The sequence below is a fragment of the Ranitomeya imitator genome, chromosome 10, assembly GCF_032444005.1.
Source record: "Ranitomeya imitator isolate aRanImi1 chromosome 10, aRanImi1.pri, whole genome shotgun sequence".
Lineage (NCBI taxonomy): Eukaryota > Metazoa > Chordata > Amphibia > Anura > Dendrobatidae > Ranitomeya > Ranitomeya imitator.
In genome coordinates this window covers 102,943,735-102,969,179 of record NC_091291.1, presented here as the reverse complement: position 1 = coordinate 102,969,179, position 25,445 = coordinate 102,943,735, and the positions used below count along the sequence as shown (strand labels likewise).

Here is a 25,445-nt window from a genome sequence, read left to right as displayed (position 1 = left end):
AACCCTTTCTCTGATTCTGGAAAGAAACAAACAGAGCCCTACTCTGCCTCCAGCTTTGAGTCCTATCCAAGTATTCTAATATCGCCCTTTTTACATCTAGGGTATGATATTTTTTCTCCTCTTCTGACCCTGGATTTTCATAGAAAGATGGTAAATAAATCTCCTGACTTCTATGAAATTTAGTTGCTACTTTTGGCAAGTATGCAGGATCAGGTTTTAAGACAATCTTATCCTGGAGAATTATTAGATAGGGAGGATCTACTGATAACGCATGTATATCACTGACCCTCCTGGCAGACGTTAATGCTAAAAGCAGAGCTGTTTTTAAGGTTAAATTTTTCATCGAAATAGAGTCTAATGGCTCGAAAGGAGGTTCAGTCAATGCCTCAAGCACCAAATTTAAATCCTAAGGGGGTATTCTTACAATATGGATTGGGTTAGAATGCTGACATGCCTTAATAAATCTAGCAAACCATCTATTACCAGCTATATCACTGTTATATAGAGCCCCCAAGGCTGAAACATGGACTCAAAGTGTTGACTGCTAAACCCAATTCCCAGCCCTTCTGAAGGAATTCTAAAATAGCTGAAATCGGAGCCTTATCTCCTAATGGTTGCTGATAAAACATCAGGGATTTTTTCCAAATTTTTGTGTAGATTTTTGTAGTGACCTCCTTCCTACTTTTCAATAAGGTGGTTATTAAAGCATTAGAGAACCCCCTCTCCTTCAGAAGCTCCCTCTCAAGTTCCAAGCCGTTAAGGGAAGAGTCTCCAAATTTGGATGACGAAATGGACCTTGAGAAAGGAGTTCCGGAACCACTGGCAACACCCAGGGATCGGTCACAGACATTGTCCTGAGGAGAGAGAACCAAGGCCTCCTGGGCCAGAAGGGGGCGATTAAGATCACACTGGCTCTTTCCTCCCTGATCTTCCTGAGAACTATCGGAATCAGACATATTGGGGGAAAGGCATATGCCAGCTGGAAGTCCCAACGGACACGAAGGGAATCCACTATAAATGGTTGGTCTGCTATGTGTAAAGATGCGAACCTTCTGACCTTCCTGTTCTTCCTCGTAGCAAATAGATCTATTATCGGCAACCCCCACAGATTGACTATCTGATCAAATATCTGTTGGTTTAGGGACCACTCTCCCTGACGAAGGGAATGGCGACTGAGATAGTCCGCCTCTATATTGAGTTCCCCTTTTATATGAACTGCCGACAGGGATTGTAAGTGTTTCTCGGCCAGAGACAATATCTGTGCTGTAGTGGTCATCAGGGATCGAGACCTTGTCCCCCCCTGATGATTGATGTAGGCTACCACAGTCATATTGTCTGTTTGTATCTGTACATGCATATTCCTCAGGGATGGTAGTAAGGAAAGAAGAGCCTGATTGACTGCAGCAAGCTCTCTTAGATTTGAGGAATTCTGGGACTCTTGAATCGACCATCGCCCTTGGGTTAGAATGTCTCCCATATGGGCTCCCCAACCGAACGGACTGGCATCTGTTGTAGCTATAATGTCCGGAGTGATGGTCCAGAGAACTCCTTTTGACAAATGTGCTAGATTGAGCCACCATCTCAGATCGTGAAGAGTGGCGGGTGATAATTTGAACTTTCTGCTCAGAGCACCGTGAAGATCTTTTTCTGCTTGAAGAACTTCGTATTGAAGCATTCGGGTATGAGCCTGAGCCCATCTCACCGCCGATATACACGCAGTCAAAGATCCTAGTAGAGACATTGCGTCTCTTAAACTTAAGTTTGTAACTCTCCTTACTGCCGTGATCCTTTGAATGATCTTCTGCTTCTTCTCTTCTGGTAGGAAGGATGACTGATCTTCTGAGTCTAGAAGAACTCCTAGGAACATTTGACGTCTTTTGGGTTCCAGTTTTGACTTTTCCCAGTTGATTATCCATCCAAGTTTCTGTAGGGATGATATTATGGCATTTACCCTAGACGTACACTGAGCAATTGAATTTCCAACTATCAAAAAATCGTCTAGATAGGGCACCACAAGGGTTTCCTTTTCCCTGATATGGGCCATTACTTCCGAAACAACCTTAGTAAAAACTCTAGGTGCCATGGACAGGCCAAAGGGCATTGCCAAAAATTGGAAATGTTTAATCTGATGGTTTACCCATACTGCCATCCTGAGGAATTGCTGGTGATTTCTGTAAACTGGAAGATGGTAGTACGCATCTTTTAGATCCAAGACCGACATGTAGCACCTAGGAAACAAAAGCTTAGTTGTTGATTTAATGGATTCCATCTTAAAAGCGTGGTACTGAAGATATTTATTCAATTTACGTAAATTTATGATAGTCCTAAAGGACCCATCAGGTTTAGAGATTAAGAATAGCGGAGAATAAAAGCCCGTCTTCTCCTGATGTTTTGGTACTTCTTCAATAACTCGCTTTGTAAGCAATTGTTGAATCTCTAATTCTTAGGCCTGTTGTTGGGCCGGAGTGTCCAGTGATGTTATCACAAAATGATCTGGGGGAGTTCTCAAAAATTCTAATTTTAATCCTGACTCAACCACCCCCATTATCCAGGCACTAGAAGTAATCTTTTTCCATTTATCTGAGAAGAACTTTAGTCTTCCCCCTACTGGTAGATCTGTTTTATCTGTAATTACGCCTACGTCTTGAGAAAGATGAAGGGTTCTTATAGTATCCACCTTTCTTCTTGATCCGATGTTTCCCAGTCGCGATTATATCCCTGCTGGTCTGACTGGAATCTTCTGAAGGGCATGCGTCTTCGGAAGGCGTTCCTAAAAGTGGGATTAAACGTTTTAGGAAATCCCTTCTTCCTATCTTCTGCCTTTGCAAGGATGTCATCCAGCACCGGGCCGAATAGGTACTCACCCCTGCATGGAATGGAGCACAGTTTAGCTTTAGCCTGAGCATCCCCCTTCCAGGTCTTTAGCCATAGTGCCCGTCTGGCTGCATTCGAAAGACCTGCCGATCTTGCGGCCAATTTCAGAGAATCAATCGAGGCATCTGCTAGATAAGCTGCTCCTTCTCTGACCTGAGACAGGGAATTCAACAATTTATCCCTGGGTACCTTTGCTTTGAGCTGTTCCTCCAGCTGAGTCACCCAGACCATGATTGATCTAGCCGTACAGGTGCCTGCGATAGCGGGCTTAAAGGCTCCAGATGATGACTCCCATAGTTTTTTAAGGAGCATGTCAGCTTTTCTGTCTGAAGGATCCTTGAGGAGCCCTACATCTTCTAACGGAAGCGAGGCTGTTTTCGAAGTAGAGGCTACTGCCGCATCTATTTTCGGAACCTTCATCCACTGGGATAAAGTGTCATCCTCAAAGGGGTACCTTCTTTTTGCGGCTGAAGGTAAAAACCCCTTATCCAGCTTGTCCCACTCCCGTCTGACCAGATCTTTAACTGAATCCACCACTGGGAAAGCTTTCCGACTTCTCTGGCTCAGCCCTGCGAACATGATCTCCTGGGTTGTTTTCGGTTCTTTACTCTCTGCAACCCCCATAGTTGCACGGACTGCCTTAATTAAGGTCTCCATACCATCTGTGGAAAAGCAAGGCCTTCCCTCCTCATCTGAAGAGGATGCCGAAGAACTTTCCGAGCATTCGCCCTCTTGTACCGAAGGGCTGGAATCGGACACCAACTCCACACTGCTTTTTTCATGCCGTCTGGTTTTAAGGGATGATTTTATTTCTTCCCTAATTACCTCCCTCAAATCCGATACCCGGAGAGGGGCCTCTTCTTCTAGCGTACGGCATATGCATGTTTGGCATAATCTCTTTACATAGGTGTCAGGTAGAGGCTCTGTGCATAAAGCACACTGCTTATGCTTAGATTTGGAGACCTTTTTCCCCTACAACAAAGCATAGTATAGAAAAAACAGCTGTATCAGGCAATGGCTTACATATTACAGTCACCACTGCTGACAAAATATAGAGTACCGGTTTTTGAGGGGGTGAGGTGCGACGTGACGTCGGGATGCCAGGGTCCTGCTGCCCACGTTCACCGCTATGAGACCTGTGCTCTCCTATCTGTCGGTGTTCGGCGTCTCCTGCCGAAGACATGTTGCCGCACACACACTCACGCTGCTTCCTTTCAAAAGTCCCGCGCTCCTCCTCCCGGTCACCTCCGGAAGTTGTTACCTCTACTTCCGGGTCATAAGCGCCGACCTGCTCCTGCAGCGTCGCGCGCGTGTGAACGACCCAGGGCGGCGCGCCTTCCCCCGGGAACGTCACCGCTCCTTGCCAGACGAGGGGGGAAGCTGGACACAGGACTTCCCCCGACGCTGCTTCCGGGCCCCCGACTCTGCCGTTCTCCCGGGACACCGCACAGAGGCTTGGCGGACCCGGGTAAGATGAACGAAACCTGTAGGCTCCCGCCATCCGGACAGGAACCCAAACTGGAGGGCGAGGGGGACCGCCCCTTTTTAACCTGTAGGTTCCTGTCCGGAAGGTGGGCGGATCCCCTCTCTCGTTGTGGGTGCTGTCGTGGCGATAGGAAAACAGTCCAAACAGAGACTGGGAACGCAGTGTGAAAAGGCTGCAAATTTGCACAATTTTTCTCGTAAAGTGTCTGATACATGAGCATCACCTACAATTTTCTTCTGCTTGATAATTATTTTGAAGGTCAGATCACATGAAGACATCTTTCATGGAAGAAAAGAAGATACATTTCACAAAAATACATAACAAAGGTTTTTAAAATAAAACTTACAGAAGAAAATTTTTCCAGATGAGAATTCAGACTTAGCGCTATATAAAAATTAAAATTATTATTATTATTATTATCTGAGGACAAGTCTTCAAAAGTACCGTAATTAAAACTGGAAAAGGTGAGTTTTCAATTTCAAGACGGTAAAAAGCGACCTAAAATCAACAGCGGAGAGTACAGCAGTTACAGACATTTGCACTGTAAGCCACATAAAATATTAATAATGTATACAGAGTATGAAGGTCTCCTGAAAATATATCTATCCTTATTAAAGAGAACCTATAACGTGCTAAAAAAAAATTTCAAAAAAAAAAATCATCGAGCTTCCCTGATTCTGCCGCTTTTTTCCTTTTTGTGCTGGGTCACCATAAGGCCAGTCTCACACGTCCAGATAATTCCAGTACCGGAAAAATCGGTACCGGAATTATCCGTGTCCGTGTGCTTACTGTGAACATCAGTGTGGCACACGTGCGGTAGCCGTGTGCCGCCCGTGTGCCAAGTGGGTACCGCACGGACCGTGCAGGAGACAGCGCTACAAGTAAGCGCTGTCCCCTGCATCTGGTGCTGAAGCCGCCATTCATATCTTCTTTCCAGCAGCATTCGCTGGAGAGAAGATATGAAAAATCCTTTTTTTTTTTCTTCCGTGTTTAAAATAAAGATCCCTGTCCCCACCCCCCTCCCACCCTCTGTGTGTGTCCCCCCCCGCCCCCCCGCTGTTACTAAAATACTCACCCGGCTCCTTCAAAGCGTCCTCTCCACGCCGCTCCTTCTCCTGTATGAGCGGTCGCGTGGTGCCGCCCATTACAGTCATGAATATGCGGCTCCACCCCTATGGGAGGTGGAGCCGCATATTCATGACTGTAATCGGCGGCACCATGTGACCGCTCATACAGGAGAAGGTGCGGCGAGGACAGGACGCTGCGAGGGAGCCGGGTGAGTATTTTATTAACAGCGGGGGCGCACAGGGGGTGGGAGGGGGGTGGGGACAGGGATCTTTATTTTAAACACGGAAGAAAAAAAAGGATTTTTCATATCTTCTAGCCAGCGAACGCTGCTGGAGAGAAGATATGAATGGCGGCTTCAGCACCACGTGGGGGGGACAGCGCTTACTGTATCGCTGTTTCCTGCACGGCACACGGACTGCACACGGACAGCGTCCGTGTGCGGTACGTGTTTTACACGGACCCATTGACTTTAATGGGTCCGTGTAATCCGTGCGCTCCCACGAACACTGACATGTCTCCGTGTTTTGCACACGGACACATGGTCCGTGAAAACACGCTGACATGTGCAGAGACACATTGATTTCAATGTGTCTACGTGAGTCAGTGTCTCCGGTACGTGAGGAAACTGTCACCTCACGTACCGGAGCCTCTGACGTGTGAAACCGGCCTAAAGCACAGATATTCACGTTTGTTACTTTTTGAGAACTGTATGTGAAATCTCTGCTTAGAGTTGATCTGTGCATTTCTTCAGTGTCTTCTCTGGTGGTGTGCGCTTTTATCCCTCACTCCTAGATGCTGCCAATCACTGCTCGGCAGCATCTGAGAGTACAAGATCAGCTACGGAGGTGTGATTAGTAGCTGAGAAGGAGTGAAAAAAACGCTAACAGAGAAGACTGTGAAGAAACGCTCAGTTGGAAAGCAGGCAAAGATTTCACATATTTAAAAAAAAAATGAATATCTCTGCAATGGATTATCGTAGAGCAAAATGGAAAAAAGTGGCAAAATCAGGTGCGCAAAAGGATTTTCACAAGACACTTACCGGTAATTTTTTTTAGCTTGTAATTTTTATTACGTTTTCAAAAGATAAATAATGCAATAGTATCAGATAATATAGCTGAAAGTTTCTCGTTAATCATATACCAAGAGATCCGTGCTTTTACTTTGGAGAAACCAAGCCCCGGTTTTGCCAGGCTGAGGTGATTGTTTGGCAGCAAAAAATATGAAAGAAATAAGAGTACCGGAATATTTGGGAAAATTGTGGATGCGTTTGTTTAATATCGTCTCCCAAGGGTTTTTCTTCAAATAATGGCCTGTAACTGAGAAAATGAGGACATACACTCTAATCGAAAGTCTACGTGCTTTCGGGCAAAGCCACCATATATGGTACATATCTCCTAGAGATTGGCAATCTCACAAACATTGAGATGAATAGTTAGGAATAGCTTTGGTTATTCAGGATGGAGACAGGCACCATCTCATCATAAATGGTCTCTAGCATCGAGGTATTGAGGAGGCCACTTGTGGTAGAGGACCAAATTTGAATCCAGTCTACATGAGTGTGGAGCCAATATCAGACTTTCAGTGAGAGGTGTAGATGGTATTGTTTAGATAGGTATAGTAGAGCGAGATAGTGCCCTGAGCATGTGGGTTTAGACAACATCTCCGTTCAAATGGGATGAGAGTATGGTGGAGCCTTATCTCAAAATTTTTGAGCAAGTGATAGGTAAGGGATGGCCCTTCATGGTTGACCTATAGACAGTTTGTCCAAATGTTATCAGTCCTGACTTCCCTAGAAACATGTCCCTATGTTTTAGCTCAGAATGCATGTTGTTCTATAGAGGAAGGGAAATAAGGAGTTACAAAACATCTATGGAATCTCTTAACTGGGAGGGACACAAAAGTTAGGAGAGTGTAACTGGAGGACATGTAAGACACAAAGACACCCTCAAAATAGCAAAGGAACATCTAAAGAGGAGGGCCCACACTCAGGACAGTTGTAAAGCTCTACGTGGACCCCAATGTTGTCAGAGACCACAAGCTATGTTTCTCTATGACAAGGTCTATTATAGGTATCCATTGATAATTGGATGTTCAGGATGGGAATCAGAACTGCTGGGGAAGGGTTTCTGTATCATTACATGACTTTACAAAGAAACAAAAAGGAGATTTCTGTGAATAGAATTTTCTAAGCCCTATCTTGACATGAGGGAAGCCAAAACAAGAAAAAAATCTTCCTGAAGATCTAATTTTTCATTATGATCAGAACATTGCAGAAACTGATCTTCAGCAATACATATTAATAGAACGCAATCCAAAATGTTTGGCACCGGTGTCAAAATATCTCATCCCTGGTATATAACAAGCCACAATACAGATAGTGACATTACCAAAGGGAGCCAAAACGTCTAAACCATATTAACAAATCTAACTGATTGGTGCATGGTATCAGCAAAGCCCCCAATACACAACAGATAGCTGTTGGCCGACTCCTACTCTCTACACCTCCATACACAGGAGGGTTTGGCCCTTGTCTTCTCTAGGAAAGAGCCTTTGGTGGACTCTTCTGGTGGCGGCAAACCTGATCGGCATTCCGAAATCAGATCGTTCTCTGCCCCGACATTATCTGCAGGGGAAGAATCAGGGGTCTCTATGCATTGCACTTTCGAATGTTCCCGCCAAGATCTTAATCCAGCCATATGGTCTAATGTGTCTTTAAACATTTCCAGGAGTGGCACCAGAGGCACGACCAACCAAAACTCCAAGAAAAGATACTCCAGTATTAATAGGAAGCCCTTGTATTTGGCGTATTTGTTCCTGCTGTTCCGGCAGTATACGCCCCACCATCGGTGTACATGTTCCCAGCATTGTCATGTTACATAAGGCTTGGACAGAGGGTGGGATTCCCCTGCCAGACACACTCCGCTTCCCCCTCCGGCTCAGCTCCCTACATTCCAACCTCACAAACTCTTATTGTCTGGACCATGGGGAAAGAACAGACTAAAAATAAATCACAGCCGGCAAGGTCAGCATAAGACTCGTTAAGTAATGACAGGGGGCGTACAGGACAGATTTGCAGGCTGCTCTATGAACCACACTGGCTCTCCGAAACCTGGAAGCGTACAATCACATTAATCAAATCAATAGGAATATTAACATGGACCGAAATAAAGTGGTTCTACCTTGGACTCGCGCTCACTGTCCCTTTAAATCTCAGCCACACGAATACTGTATATGAAGAACAATAATTTATCATAAATTAGGAGTAATATCTAACCAATCCTAACCACAGGTTCTGGCGGAGATAACGGCAGAAGAGCCTCCAACATTATTACTGGACCCCACATTTTGCACCTCATCGTCTACTTGTATGACCACAGACAAAGTCAGACATGTAATCTGCGCAGTATTTGAGCCAAGTAGGGAAGCTCACACATACTGTACTGGGCAATGCTGATTATTTTAGGGTCATATGGCAACTGAATAACTACTACTATGGTGGCTTAAATGTTAAAGGGGTTTTCTGGGCTGAGAAAAAAAGGTTGCAGTGACTAAGTGATTATACTGTAGATTGCAGATCTGTGGCAGTGTGTGATGCACACACAGTCACGATTCCCCTGCATTTCTGCACACTGTAACGATCCTCCTGCATTTTCCGAGCAGTCACAATTCCGCTGCATTTTCCGCACACTGTCACGATTCCTGTGCATTTTCCACACACTGTCACGATTCCCCTGCATTTCTGCACACGGTAACGATCCTCCTGCATTTTCCACGCACTCATGATTCCTCTACATTTTCTGCACGCTGTCACAATTTCCCTGCATTTTTCACGCAGTCACGATTCCCCTGCATTTTCCACACACTAACAATTCCTCTGCATTTTTCGCACACTGTCAAGATTCCTCTGCATTTTCCACAGACTGTTATGATTGACTTATATTTTCCGCACTGTCATGATTCCCCTGCATTTTCCACACACTGTCACGATTCCCCTGCATTTTCCATACACTGTCATGATTCCCGTGCATTTTCCACACATTGTCACAATTCTTGAAATGGGCAGGTACACTAACACAAGAATGTGATTTGCATGGTTGTGGTCATGTGCCAACCAGATTTGTAATATAGAAGAGTCTAGTTGGCATGTGACCGCAACTACAAAACTCATACCTGTGGTCACTTAAGTGACTGCCCACTTGAGGGAAATCGTGACAGTGTTTGTATCCCTGCTGGGAAAACTCCCTGTGATGGTGTGATATGTTATGTGGGTATCATCTTGTGTATATTTATATTTTACGGATTTTCATAGTGTTCTCTTGTTGCCCTGTATCATTCCGTGTATTCCACATATTGTCTAGAGTCTCAATTACCTTCCAAAAGGCTGATAATTGAATTAGCTCACTCACTGTCTGCAGCCTGACTGTATCTATACCTCTTGGTGATCCTCTGTAGTGCCTTAATCCCCGCGGCACCTTTGTCAGGTGTGGGAGGCCTGAAAACCACCCCAACATGTCTGACTACCCCTGGACAAAAGGAACGGGCTGGGGAGGACAGGAGCTGGGAAGTCAGTCCCAATGTTCTGTGCAACCATGCAAATTTCAATTGTGCAGTCAAATAATCACCCACTTGCATGGGGAGTCATAAGAGGGTTGCATATTTCCACCCGGGGAAACCTTCCTTAAAGGGAACCTGTCACCTGAATTTGGCGGGACCGGTTTTGGGTCATATGGGCGGAGTTTTGGGGTGTTTGTTGATTTCACCGTTTCCTTACCCGCTGGCTGCATGCTGGCCACAATATTGGATTGAAGTTCATTCTCTGTCCTCCGTAGTACACGCTTGCGCAAGGCCAGCATGCAGCCAGCGGGTAAGGAAAGGGTGAATCAAACACCTGAAAACTCCACCCATATGACCGAAAATCAGTCCCGCCAAATTCAGGTGACAGGTTCACTTTAAACCTCTGAGAGACTGTCAGTACAAAGTGACTGTTCACACCAAGCACAGCACATTACATGACAAATCGCTAATTAAAACTATACCTTCAATCTCCAAATCTGTTGCTGTGCTTGGCAGAAATTGTACTGTGCAGAAATATGCTAATGAGGTGCTCAGTGCACAATGGGCATGGCCAATGTGGGCAAACCTTTAATATTCCTGAACTGATTTCTATGATGTCTAAAGAAATGCTAGGGATTTTTGGGAACTTCATGCCTATGAATCCCCTAACCGTCTCTTTTTTTGGGGGGATAAGCACAGATCAGGGAACTGGCTGGCAGCTTAGCATAGATTGGATCTGGCAACAAATCTACTATATAATCGTCTAAGTCTGTCTGTTTGTCTGTAATGGAAATCCCGCGTCACTGACTGGTTGCGCTAGCTGCCCGCGACCAATCAGCGACAAGCGCAGTCCGGCCGCGAATTGGCGCGGGATTTAAACCCCACTTCACTGATTGGTCACGGCCGGCCGGCTGCGAAGAAAATCAGTGATATTGGCGCGGGATTTAAATATTCTAGAATACCCGATGCGTTAGAATCGGGCCACCATCTAGTATGTAATATCCAGGAACGGCTTATTGTGTCTCTTTAAAACTTACAGAAATTGAATAAATGCTGAATCCCTTCCCTGAACACCTGCCCCGTCCCTGCACCTTCCCACAAACTCTTCGTCTTGATTTAATGTTAACTGGAGGAAGGCTTTCAAGCGCCGTATATTGGGAATGCTGTGTTGTGCCACAAGGGAGAAATTGCAAATGAGATACTGCATTGCAGTCAATGAATTCTTTACTGGAAACATCATGTCTTACATACGTCTGATGTACACAGGAAAAGTAAAAACTAATGCAGCATTACTATAGGGGAGGAAGGGAACACGGCACAAGACTTACAAATGTAAATATATTTAAAAATCCATGCTCAAATAGAAAATATAGTATATTTACAATAATGTAGTTATATTCTTACAAATTATAGTAGTTATATTCCTGTACATAGGAGCAGTATTATAGTAGTTATATTCTTGTACATAGGAGCAGTATTATAGTAGTTACATTCATGTACATATGGGCAGTATTATACTAATTATATTCTTGAACATAGGGGCAGTATTATAGTAGTTATATTCTTGAACATAGGGGCAGTATTATAGTAGTTATATTCTTGTACATAGGAGCAGTATTATAGTAGTTATATTCTTGTACATAGGAGCAGTATTATAGTAGTTATATTCTTGTACATAGGGGCAGTATTATAGTAGTTATATTCTTGTACATAGGAGCAGTATTATAGTAGTTATATACTTGTACATAGGGGACAGTATTATAGTAGTTATATTCTTGTACATAGGAGCAGTATTATAGTAGTTATATTCTTGTACATAGGGGCAGTATTATAGTGGTTATATTCTTGTACATAGGAGGCAGTATTATAGTAGTTATATTCTTGTACATAGGGGCAGTATTATAGTAGTTATATTCTTGTACATAGGGGACAGTATTATAGTAGTTATATTCTTGTACAAAGGGATCAGTATTATAGTAGTTATATTCTTGTACATAGGGGACAGTATTATAGTAGTTATATTCTTGTACATAGGAGCAGTATTATAGTAGTTATATTCTTGTACATACGGGACAGTATTATAGTAGTTATATTCTTGTACATAGGAGCAGTATTATAGTAGTTATATTCTTGTACATAGGGGCAGCATTATAGTAGTTATATTCTTGTACATAGGAGCAGTATTATAGTAGCTATATTCTTGTACATAGGAGCAGTATAGAAGTTATATTCTTGCACATAGGGGCAGTATTATAGTAGTTATATTCTTATACAAAGGAGCAGTATTATAGTAGTTATATTCTTGTACAAAGGAATCAGTATCATAGTAGTTATATTCTTGTACATAGGGGACAGTATTATAGTAGTTATATTCTTGTACATAGGGGACAGTATTATAGTAGTTATATTCTTATACATAGGATCAGTATTATAGTAGTTATATTCTTGTACATAGGGGACAGTATTATAGTAGTTATATTCTTGTACATAGGAGCAGTATTATAGTAGTTATATTCTTGTACATAGGGGCAGTATTATAGTGGTTATATTCTTGTACATAGGAGGCAGTATTATAGTAGTTATATTCTTGTACATAGGGGCAGTATTATAGTAGTTATATTCTTGTACATAGGGGACAGTATTATAGTAGTTATATTCTTGTACAAAGGGATCAGTATTATAGTAGTTATATTCTTGTACATAGGGGACAGTATTATAGTAGTTATATTCTTGTACATAGGAGCAGTATTATAGTAGTTATATTCTTGTACATACGGGACAGTATTATAGTAGTTATATTCTTGTACATAGGAGCAGTATTATAGTAGTTATATTCTTGTACATAGGGGCAGCATTATAGTAGTTATATTCTTGTACATAGGAGCAGTATTATAGTAGCTATATTCTTGTACATAGGAGCAGTATAGAAGTTATATTCTTGCACATAGGGGCAGTATTATAGTAGTTATATTCTTATACAAAGGAGCAGTATTATAGTAGTTATATTCTTGTACAAAGGAATCAGTATCATAGTAGTTATATTCTTGAACATAGGGGACAGTATTATAGTAGTTATATTCTTGTACATAGGGGACAGTATTATAGTAGTTATATTCTTATACATAGGATCAGTATTATAGTAGTTATATTCTTGTACATAGGAGCAGTATTATAGTAGTTATATACTTGTACATAGGGGACAGTATTATAGTAGTTATATTCTTGTACATAGGAGCAGTATTATAGTGGTTATATTCTTGTACATAGGAGGCAGTATTATAGTAGTTATATTCTTGTACATAGGGGCAGTATTATAGTAGTTATATTCTTGTACATAGGGGACAGTATTATAGTAGTTATATTCTTGTACAAAGGGATCAGTATTATAGTAGTTATATTCTTGTACATAGGGGACAGTATTATAGTAGTTATATTCTTGTACATAGGAGCAGTATTATAGTAGTTATATTCTTGTACATACGGGACAGTATTATAGTAGTTATATTCTTGTACATAGGAGCAGTATTATAGTAGTTATATTCTTGTACATAGGGGCAGCATTATAGTAGTTATATTCTTGTACATAGGAGCAGTATTATAGTAGCTATATTCTTGTACATAGGAGCAGTATAGAAGTTATATTCTTGCACATAGGGGCAGTATTATAGTAGTTATATTCTTATACAAAGGAGCAGTATTATAGTAGTTATATTCTTGTACAAAGGAATCAGTATCATAGTAGTTATATTCTTGTACATAGGGGACAGTATTATAGTAGTTATATTCTTGTACATAGGGGACAGTATTATAGTAGTTATATTCTTATACATAGGATCAGTATTATAGTAGTTATATTCTTGTACATAGGGGGCAGTATTATAGTAGTTATATTCTTGTACATAGGGAGCAGTATTATAGCAGTTATATTCTTGCATATAGGAGCAGTATTATAGTAGTTATATTGTGGTATTATTAAAGGACGTATGTTCTTATAATACTAAAAGGAGTTCAAATAATATTAATTTTAATACTATTCAGAAGAGATAGTATTATGTTAGTGCTGATGAAGAACTTCAATCAATTTCTCAATGTAGAACCAAAATGCGCAATTGAGTATCTTTTACTGCCATATTAGAGCAGATTGACTGCAATTAGAAAAAAACATGGTTAGCAATGGTTTACATAGAAACAAATCTTGTGTCTAACTATGTTCTGTTTGTTCTTTTTTTCAGACTGTGAGCGCAACTGATTTTAAAGGGAACCTGTCACCCCCAAAATTGATGGTGAAGTAAGCTCACCGTCATCAGGGGCTTATCTACAGCATTCTGAAATGCTGTAGATAAGCCCCCGATGTAACCTGAAAGAGGAGAAAAAGAGGTTATATTATACTCACCCAGGGGCGGTCCTGCTCCGATGGGTGTCTCAGTTCCGCTCCGATGGGTGTCTCAGGTCTGCTCCGGCGCCTCCTATCTTCATTCCATGACGTCCTCTTCTGGTCTTCACGCCGAGGCTCCGGCGCAGGTGTACTTTATTTGCCCTGTTGAGGGCAGAGCAAAGTACAGTAGTGCGCAGGCGCCGGGCCTCTCTGACCTTTCCCGGCGCCTGCGCACTGCAGTACTTTGCTCTGCCCTCAACAGGGCAGACAAAGTACGCCTGCGCCGGAGCCGCGGCGTGAAGACCAGAAGAGGACGTTATGGAATGAAGATAGGAGGCGCCGGAGCGGACCTGAGACACCCATTTGACCGGACCGCCCCTGGGTGAGTATAATCTAACGTCTTTTTCTCCTCTTTCAGGTAACATCGGGGGCTTATCTACAGCATTACAGAATGCTGTAGATAAGCCCCTGATGACGGTGAGCTTACCTCACCATCGATTTTGGGGGTGACAAGTTCCCTTTAATGGGAAATATCTAGGTTACATCCCTGCCAGGACGTTCCTTCGAAATTACCATTTTCGGCACTTTTCTTGACAATATCTCTCCATACAATGTGAAACAGATAAGGAACAGCATGATGATGATGGAACAGTTAAAAAGGGTGGAGAGTTTAGGGAGTGAGCTGAAGGCTGGTAAGAAGAGTGGAAGACCATGGCGGCTACACACTCGATATCCAACCTTCAATGACACCATCTTCCTCCACACCATAGTGTCATCAATCATGAAAGAAGCATTGTATATATAAAAACAAGGCCACGTTGTACGATCTGCTTGTTAGGAACGCTAATCATTATTTATTAATAAGCATCATTATGGTCCTAAATACTGCGACCGCCTGAAAATCCGCTAAAGAAGATTAGAGCAAACTAGGCCTTCCTTCAGAAATCTGTCACACTCCACGATGCTGACATTCTCCTGACGGAGCTCAGTAATTACAATCTTCAGTTTCTTAAATTAAAAGAAAATCGGAAATGAAACATTTGTCAAGTCGGTAGTTGCAATTAGGAATCCATTTAACTTTATCAAGTCAAAGACGGAGTGACACTCTGGGCTATCCGGGAATACAATTTGTACTAATGGCTTACTGTATATATCACTGGCACAGTAAATTATCATTCTTCCTATGTTTCCGTAGGAGACAGAAATTTAGAAGCTGCACATTCTAGTTAAGGCTGGACTGAGCGCCCGGGCTGGAACTTGTGACGTCACCAAGACAGGAGTGGTGACAACCACTAAAGGACAATGACTGAGATAATAATCCCAGCCAATCAGTAAAATCTCACCAATGTAATATAAAACCAACGGAAGAAAAATCTAAAGGTTCATCATCTGAAAGTCAAGAGTTTCCAGGTTCACATAGGGGGCAGTATTATAGTAGTCATATTCTTGTACATAGGAGCAGTATTATAGTAGTTATATTCTTGTACATAGGGAGCAGTATTATAGTAGTTATATTCTCGTACATATGGGCAGTATTATAGTAGTAATATTCTTGTACATAGGAGCAGTATTATAGTAGTTATATTCTTGTACATAGGAGCAGTATTATAGTAGGTATATTCTTGTGTATAGGGGCAGTATTATAGTAGTTATATTCTTGTACATAGGGAGCAGTATTATAGTAGTTATATTCTCGTACATATGGGCAGTATTATAGTAGTAATATTCTTGTACATAGGAGCAGTATTATAGTAGTTATATTCTTGTACATAGGGAGCAGTATTATAGTAGTTATATTCTCGTACATATGGGCAGTATTATAGTAGTAATATTCTTGTACATAAGAGCAGTATTATAGTAGCTATATTCTTGTACATAGGAGCAGTATTATAGTAGTCATATTCTTGTACATAGGAGCAGTATTATAGTAGTTATATTCTTGTACATAGGGAGCAGTATTATAGTAGTTATATTCTCGTACATATGGGCAGTATTATAGTAGTAATATTCTTGTACATAGGAGCAGTATTATAGTAGTTATATTCTTGTACATAGGAGCAGTATTATAGTAGGTATATTCTTGTGTATAGGGGCAGTATTATAGTAGTTATATTCTTGTACATAGGGAGCAGTATTATAGTAGTTATATTCTCGTACATATGGGCAGTATTATAGTAGTAATATTCTTGTACATAGGAGCAGTATTATAGTAGTTATATTCTTGTACATAGGGAGCAGTATTATAGTAGTTATATTCTCGTACATATGGGCAGTATTATAGTAGTAATATTCTTGTACATAGGAGCAGTATTATAGTAGTTATATTCTTGTACATAGGAGCAGTATTATAGTAGGTATATTCTTGTGTATAGGGGCAGTATTATAGTAGTTATATTCTTGTACATAGGACCAGTATTATAGTAGTTATATTCTTGTACATAGGAGCAGTATTATAGTAGTTATATTCTTTTACATATGGGCAGTATTATAGTAGTTATATTCTTGTACATAGGAGGCAGTATTATAGTAGTTATATTCTTGTACATAGGAGCAGTATTATAGTAGTTATATTCTTGTGTATAAGGGCAGTATTATAGTAGTTATATTCTTGTACATAGGACCAGTATTATAGTAGTTATATTCTTGTACATAGGAGCAGTATTATAGTAGTTATATTCTTTTACATATGGGCAGTATTATAGTAGTTATATTCTTGTACATAGGAGCAGTATTATAGTAGTAATATTCTTGTACATAGGAGCAGTATTATAGTAGTTATATTCTTGTACATAGGAGCAGTATTATAGTAGTAATATTCTTGTACATAGGAGCAGTATTATAGTAGTAATATTCTTGTACATAGGAGCAGTATTATAGTAGTTATATTCTTGTACATAGGGGGCAGTATTATAGTAGTTATATTCTTTTACATATGGGCAGTATTATAGTAGTTATATTCTTGTACATAGGAGCAGTATTATAGTAGTTATATTCTTGTACATAGGAGCAGTATTATAGTAGTAATATTCTTGTACATAGGAGCAGTATTATAGTAGTTATATTCTTGTACATAGGGGGCAGTATTATAGTAGTTATATTCTTGTACATAGGGGGCAGTAATATAGTAGTTATATTCTTGTACATAGGGGGGCAGTATTATAGTAGTTATATTCTTGTACATAGGAGCAGTAGTATAGTAGTTATGCTCTTGTACATAGGGGCAGTATTATAGTAGTTATATTCTTGTACATAGGGGGCAGTAATATAGTAGTTATATTCTTGTACATAGGGGGGCAGTATTATAGTAGTTATATTCTTGTACATAGGAGCAGTAGTATAGTAGTTATATTCTTGTACATAGGAGCAGTAGTATAGTAGTTATATTCTTGTACATAGGAGCAGTAGTATAGTAGTTATATTCTTGTACATAGGGGCAGTATTATAGTAGTTCTATTCTTGTACATAGGGAGCAGAGCTATAGTAATTAACATTTTGCACACAGAAGACAGACTTCTACACACGCTTTGCTCCATTCCATGCAATGGAATAAATAAAATGAAATTTCAAATTATTAGCTTCACAAAATGTTAAATAAACATAATATTTGGAATTATGGGGTGGCAGGTAAATTGCAGAATATCAGATGTTTTATTTTTACTTTTAATAAAAGCAGGTATCAGGTTGAAGGTTTTCAAGTGTCTACAATTCTCTGCTACCATCTACATTCTCATGCTATGAATTACATTTTAATAAGTTCATTTATAGACAAGATTAGTGCTCAGTTTTACAGAAATATAAAGAAGATAAACAATGACTTATGCTTATGGTGTCCTTGGCTACAATAATGTATTTACATTAATTTCTGCCACAGAACACATTTAAATAAATAGTTCCCTTCATTTAGGAATGCGCCCATGCAAAACGACAGGTCTCAGAAGCCTTATTTCACATGCTGCCCTAATAAAACTCTGGAGATTTCTAATATGCGATAGAAAGTGGGTAGAAAAGAATACAATTACAGGATAATGGAGTAGATTTCAGCTTCACAATGTTATCTGCTCTTTATAAAAGATCGATATGAAAATGTGAGAACGACAGTGAGAAAAGGGTTAGATAGACAGATATTAGATAGATGATAGATAGATAGATAGATAGATAGATAGATAGATATTAGATAGATGATAGATAGATAGATAGATAGATAGATAGATAGATAGATAGATAGATAGATAATAGATAGATAGATAGATAGACAGATATTAGATAGATGATAGATAGATAGATAGATAGATAGATAGATAGATAGATAGATAGATAGATAGATAGATAGATGATAGGCTGGTTTCACACTTGCGTTTCAAAACGCATGCGTTTTAACCCCTTTCTGCCAGCTGACGGAATAGTACGTCAGCTGGCAGATCCCCTGCTTTGAGGTGGGCTCCGGCGGTGAGCCCACCTCAAAGTCGCGACATGTCAGCTGTTTTGTACAGCTGACATGTGCGCGCAATGAGCGCGAGCGGAATCGCGATCCGCCCGCGCCCATTAACTAGTTCAATGCCGCCGTCAAGCGCTGACAGCGGCATTTAACTAGCGCTCCCGGCCGCGCGGCCGGAAGTACTCGCACTGCGGACCCCCGTCACATGATCGGGGGTCAGCAGTGCATCGCCATAACAACCAGAGGTCTCCTTGAGACCTCTATGGTTGTTGATGGCCGATTGCTTTGAGCGCCACCCTGTGGTCGGCGTTCAAAGCAACCCTGCATTTCTGCTACATAGAGGTGATCTGTACTTCACCTCTATGTAGCAGAGCCGATCGAGTTATGCATGCTTCTAGCCTCCCACGGAGGCTATTGAAGCATGCCAAAATTAAAAAAAAAAAAGTGATTAAAAATATAAAAAAAATAAAAAATATATAAAAGTTCAAATCACCCCCCTTTCGCCCCAATCAAAATAAAACAATTAAAAAAAAATCAAACATACACATGTTTGGTATCGCCGCGTTCAGAATCGCCTGATCTATCAATAAAAACAAAGGATTAACCTGACCGCTAAATGACGTAGCGAGAAAAAAAATCAAAACGCCAAAATAACGTTTTTTTGGTCGCCGCGACATTGCATTAAAATGCAATAACGGGCGATCAAAAGAACGTATCTACACCAAAATGGTATCATTAAAAACGCCAGCTCGGCACGCAAAAAATAAGCCCTCACCTGACCCCAGATCACGAAAATTGGAGACGCTACGGGTATCGGAAAATCGCGCATTTTTTTTTTTTTTTTTAGCAAAATTTGGAATTTTTTTTCACCACTTAGATAAAAAATAACCTAGACATGTTTGGTGTCTATGAACTCGTACTGACCTGGAGAATCATAATGGCAGGTTAGTTTTAGCATTTAGTGAACCTAGCAAAAAAGCCAAACAAAAAACAAGTGTGAGATTGCACTTTTTTTGCAATTTCATCACACTTGGAATTTTTTTCCCGTTTTCTGTTACATGGCATGGTAAAATCAATGGTATCTTTCAAAAGTACAACTCGTCCCGCAAAAAATAAGCCCACACATGGCCATATTGACGGAAAAACAAAAAAGTTATGGCTCTGGGAAGGAGGGGAGCAAAAAACGAAAATGAAAAAGCGGAAAAAGCTCCGGGGGTGAAGGGGTTAAATAAAAACGCATGGTGAAAAAACGCATGTAAACGCGTGCAAACGCTGCGTTTTTTTGACGCATGCGTTTTTGCATGTGGTGAAAAAACGCGGCGTTTTGACGCGTTTACATGCGTTTTTTCATGCGTTTGCGTTTTCTAAACACATGCTGAGAAATGTGTGACAGCTGCCAATCATCAAAATAAAGTAAAAAACACACTATAAACAGAAATAGTTAGGGTTAGGGGTAGGGTTAGGGGTAGGGATCATAACCCTAACCCTAAAGGGATCCTAACCCTAACCCTACCCCTAACTTTAAGCCGAAAGGGATCCTAACCCTAACCCTAAAGGGATTAGGGTTAGGGGTAGGGTTAGGGTTAGGATCCCTTTAGGGTTAGGGGTAGGGTTAGGATCCCTTTAGGGTTAGGGGTAGGGGTAGGGTTAGGATCCCTTTAGGGTTAGGGGTAGGGATAGGGTTAGGGATAGGATCCCTTTAGGGTTAGGGTTAGGGATAGGGTTAGGGATAGGGTTAGGATCCCTTTAGGGTTAGGGTTAGGATCCCTTTATCACCTTTATGGTGGGGGGTGGCATATTAGTGTGTTTTCTGTTTTTTTTTTTAATAAAAACGCATGCGTTTTTAACGCAAACAAACGCATGTGCTTAAAAACGCATGCGTTTACATAGACATCAATAGGTTTTTTTGCCGCGAAAAAACGCATGAGTTTTTCTGCGGCAAAAAAAATGCCGCAAAAATTACTACATGTTGCATTTCTGCAAATGAACGCATGCAGAAAAAAAACGCAAGCGTTCATAAACGCGACCAAACGTGTATACAAAAAAACGCATGTGTTTTTAATGTTAAAGATAGGGGGAAAAAACGCATGCTTTTTTTGCGGTAAAAACGCTGCAGATGAAAACGCAAGTGTGAAACCAGCCATAGATACGGTACATACATAGATTAGATAGATAGATAGATAGATAGATAGATAGATAGATAGATAGATAGATAGATAGATAGATAGATAGATAGATAATAGATAAATGATAGATAGATACATACATACATAGATTAGATAGATAGATAGATAGATAGATAGATAGATAGATAGATAGATAGATAGATAGATAGATGATAGATGGATATATAGATATATGATAGATAATAGATAGAAGTGGAGTTGCATTAATACTGTACTTGTGATTCACTAAATGCTCTTACCTCTTTTTTCCTTCGTTTTGTCTTTGTTACTTTATTTTCCTTTGACTTTTTGGATTTTTTCCTTTTCTGAGGGGTGACCTGTTCTTCAGGAAAGAAGTCGTCGATGGCCTCCATGCCTCGGTCGTCTTCCTCTAAACAAAGAAAAAGTAGCAAGCTTTATTATCATTTTAGGCTTTGGAACATGTAGACATTTTGGTAATCCCCGCCATACCTTTATACCTTGCCCTCAGACACTGTTTTCACTCTCAACATCAATTATTTAGAAAGTGAATAACTTTTAACGGCTACATTTTACCAATGAAAAATAAAATGCAAATAAGACTGAAGGTTTCCATCCGTTATTTCTTTCACTTTTGAGATATTCCAAAGATGAGAAGGAAAAAAAACATGGACCAGTGGTCTACAGCAAGCAGATGATTGCAATAATCTTCTAACCTGTGCTAGAAAAAGAGACGCTCGAAAGATCAATCACCTGGCCACATCCCAACTGTGTAAAGTCAAGAAACCAGGACTATTCTACCTATGGACAGCCTATATAACTAGCGGGCTATCAGGTGATTACACAGGCATGAAATCTCTTGAAGCTTTTCTCTGTATGTACATAAGAAATTATATAATTTCTGGGCATTATATGATTTGTAGCCTACAGTTTCATGAGTTTTCCCGTCTGCAAGTTCTATCTCTTACTTTGTAGTTGACTCTGGGCTGATTAGAGAAGACAAGCGGATATCATTTCTCCCTTACCTATCACAGCACAGAGATAGGGATTCCTGCGCTCCTTTCCTATTTAGCACACAGAGAGAAGCAGCAGATTTGAGGATAATATACAGCAGTCCTGAGCAGTATCAATGTGAATCAGCTCTGATATTAGGTAAAAGACTTGTTAGAAAGCTCAACACAATCTTTCTGTGTCTCTCTCTGCCTACTTCCTTGCTCTGCTGCTCACTCCATAGAGCTGGTAGTTCATCTTGTCTGAGCAAGATGGAGATGAGCGGTTTGCTTTTTCAGCAAAGATGATAAGTTCAGGAGGCAGGGGAGGGAGAAGGAGAAGTGGTTAATAAGTGGGGAAGGAAACACATTTCTCTATTCTTTTATCCAAAGTTTGCCTAAAGTACATTTCCCTTTTAAAGACTTTCCCACCTTTCACCTCCACTCCCTGCATGCTCAGGAGCCACAGGTTGTGAGTTGCAGTTTTGAAAGAGCTGGTGAGCCACAACTGTTCTAAAGAATGGCCTGAGCACAACACTATGTCAACTTTATAGTTATGCTCTTCTGTTTTATTATCATAATGCTCTGATGTACAATGGTTTGAGAACTTAGTGTGAGAGTACTTGACTGGCCTACAAAGGAGTCTTGACCGTGACCCCATTAAAGACCTTTGGGGTGAACCAAAATATAACATGTGCCAGGCTGTTATGATCTGGTGGCCTAGGAGCAGCATGAGACGTACTCTGGAGAAGGTGGTCCCTGTACTGACCGCAAACCCTGAACTTAGCAGCGCAACTAGAAGTAGCCGTGGGGGGTACCTAACACTCCCTAGACCCCTCGACACAGCCTAAGAACTAACTACCCCTAAAGACAGAAACAGGAAACCTATCTTGCCTCAGAGAAAATCCCCAAAGGATAGACAGCCCCCCACAAATATTGACTGTGAGAGGAGAGGGAAATAACATACGCAGAAATGAAATCAGGATTTAGCGGCCATACTAGCTAAAAAGAAAGAATAGGACAGAGTACTATGCGGTCAGTATTAAAACACTAGAAAATATCCACCACAGAAAATACAAATCACCACATCTGACTAAAGACATGGAGGGTATATCTGCATCTCCAGAGACACAGCTAGGCTGCAAAAAAATCCTTCACAGACAAAGCTGGACAAGACAAAACATGAAACTGCACAGAACTATAATGTCCACAGCAGGTGGACAGCAAAAACAAAGCCAGAACTTATCTTAGATGAAATGAACAGCAGAACAGAAGAGACCAGGTATGGATGAAAATCCTCCAAAAACAATGGACAACTGGCACTGACTAAAGGATAAAGCAGGACTAAATAGCCCAGCCCAAATTGCAAAAAATAGAAACACCTGATAAATGCTGCAATCCAAATACCGCAGCACTACCACTCATAACCACCGGAGGGAGCCCAAGAGCAGAATTCACAACACCAGGCCCACCACCCAAACATAGACTGGTCTCACTTATTTTTATACTTCTTTAGGACAGATCATCAGTACTTCTTCTGACCCACCAATCATCACAATGAGGGAGTCCCTTCTATTGCTTACACAGTGTTTCTCCCATACACGTGGCTGTACCGAGCACTGAAGCTCAGTCCGATTTGCTTCTCATATTGATGTGATACATGGGGACCCATATATTTCATTTGTAACTCGGATTCAGCGAATGATCAAAGTATAACCTTTTTTTCTTAAAAAATAGATGTGGGTATGAGCTCTATAAGATGCCAGCAGCATATTCCGAGATGAAGAAAGCAAGACTTCTCCAAGGCGTCAAGGTCAGAGATTACAGATACCGCATCCTTTGCGACACTAGAGTCATGCTTAATGCAACACAAAATTCAGAACACGAACCTCATAATAAAATATTAAACTGTGTCTGTTACAAGTATTACATCCAGAAACTGAAAATAAAAATTTGTAAAATAAAAAGTTGAGTTATTGGATCAGACCATGCAGAATATTTTGGGGGAACATGAGTGGTGTTTCTAGACACCCAGGGTTCAAATAACGGCCAAAATTGAGCTGTAGAAAATTATCGTATTAATTATCCTACTTCACCCCTAATATATTAGGATTTTGCTGACTTTACCCAAGTAAAGACTATACTATAATCTGGTCTTCTGCTGAGACCACCAGAGATCACATATTTTTGTCAGGGAAAGTGGTTTCTTACTAGTCTGCTGAAATATTTCACACTGACTGTAAGGTCGGACTGGTCTACCACAAGGGTAACAGGCCACAAGGGTCCAAGAGTAGACAACCACATATAAAGATGATCTTGGAGCCAATAACTTGCGGCTTGTTTGGTGTATTATTGATAGAATGATCCATAAATAACCGATTAGATTGGTGATATATACTGTGGATACAATTGTGGACTATTTTATATTCTTAGAGAGTCCCTATCACTAGTTAAGAGGCCAATTTGTGCTTTTATTAATTCCTGCTACTCCCATAAGTATTTTGGTTTTGATTGTTTGTTTGTTTTTTAAACAGAGGTATGGTCCTTTTTATTTCGAGCTAATTTTTCTGGTCTTTACAAAAGGGGCAAGGCTCACAGGACGATATGCCCCAGAGGATCCTGTGAACCACGTCCACTTGTAAAGACCATGAAAGGCAACACTAAATGAAAAGGCCAATATCTCTAGAACCATATGGTGGATTAAAAATAAAAATAATTAAAAAAAAAAAACAGTAGACTTTGGGACCACCAGGAATAAAATAAGAGATAAGAATGGCCAAATTTTACCTGGTGAAAGGTCCTTTTTAATCGGCTCTTGGACTGGTCTAACTAATCACTGAAGTCAATGCTTACCCCTCACACCAGTTAGTATAGAGAAGCAATTGGCCACTTGTGTCTTTTTTTTCTTCCATCCCTTTGAGGGTAGTGCATTTATGGTCATTAGAAGAAGTAATGAGCTGCATCTTAGGCCCCCATAATAAGGTTTTTCTCTAACCTCAAAAAGTGTAAAAATCAATTGCATCAATTCTAGAAAAAAAAAACAAGAAGGAATTGGCTAATTGGCTTTATACCAGTTCCATAGACTAACTTCGATATACCTTAAATTTGTGAATGCTGCCGTTTTATATTTCTCTTGAGATTTTTCAACAAAGATGAGAAAAATGAGTGGGATTTACTGTGCGAGACCTTCCCTTGACCGACAAATATACTTACAAATAATTTCGAGTTAAAGCTGGAGTAGAATTTCATTTTTGGCACATGGACAGGCAAAAGTACACCACATTTGTGAAGATAAATTTAGCTAATTTTATTCCAATATATTGTTTTTTTAATACAGTGGAGTATAAAACACTAGTCGCAGCAAACTTTACCCAAAGTTTGGCTAAGTAGACGTATCGCTATCTAGGTTAATCGCTCATTTACTTTACTAAATCAGTCTCAGTTTGCATTAGGACTACAGTCATTGGTCACAGGACAAGATGTATTGTTTCGTTTCGCTACTGTCAGACCATCTAAATTA

At 40.5% G+C, this 25,445-nt stretch overlaps 1 protein-coding gene across 8 annotated transcripts in view; it reads right to left on the bottom strand.

Moving 5' to 3' along the window:
• The window catches only part of CHD5 (chromodomain helicase DNA binding protein 5), a 164,400-nt gene that overhangs the window by 118,179 nt on the left and 20,776 nt on the right, over window positions 1-25,445 (bottom strand). For all 8 annotated transcript variants that reach the window (XM_069741816.1, XM_069741811.1, XM_069741817.1 and 5 more), the window contains exon 2: window positions 21,218-21,348. In XM_069741816.1, coding sequence (XP_069597917.1) covers window positions 21,218-21,348 — 131 coding nt within the window. The remainder of the gene's footprint in view (window positions 1-21,217; window positions 21,349-25,445) is intronic.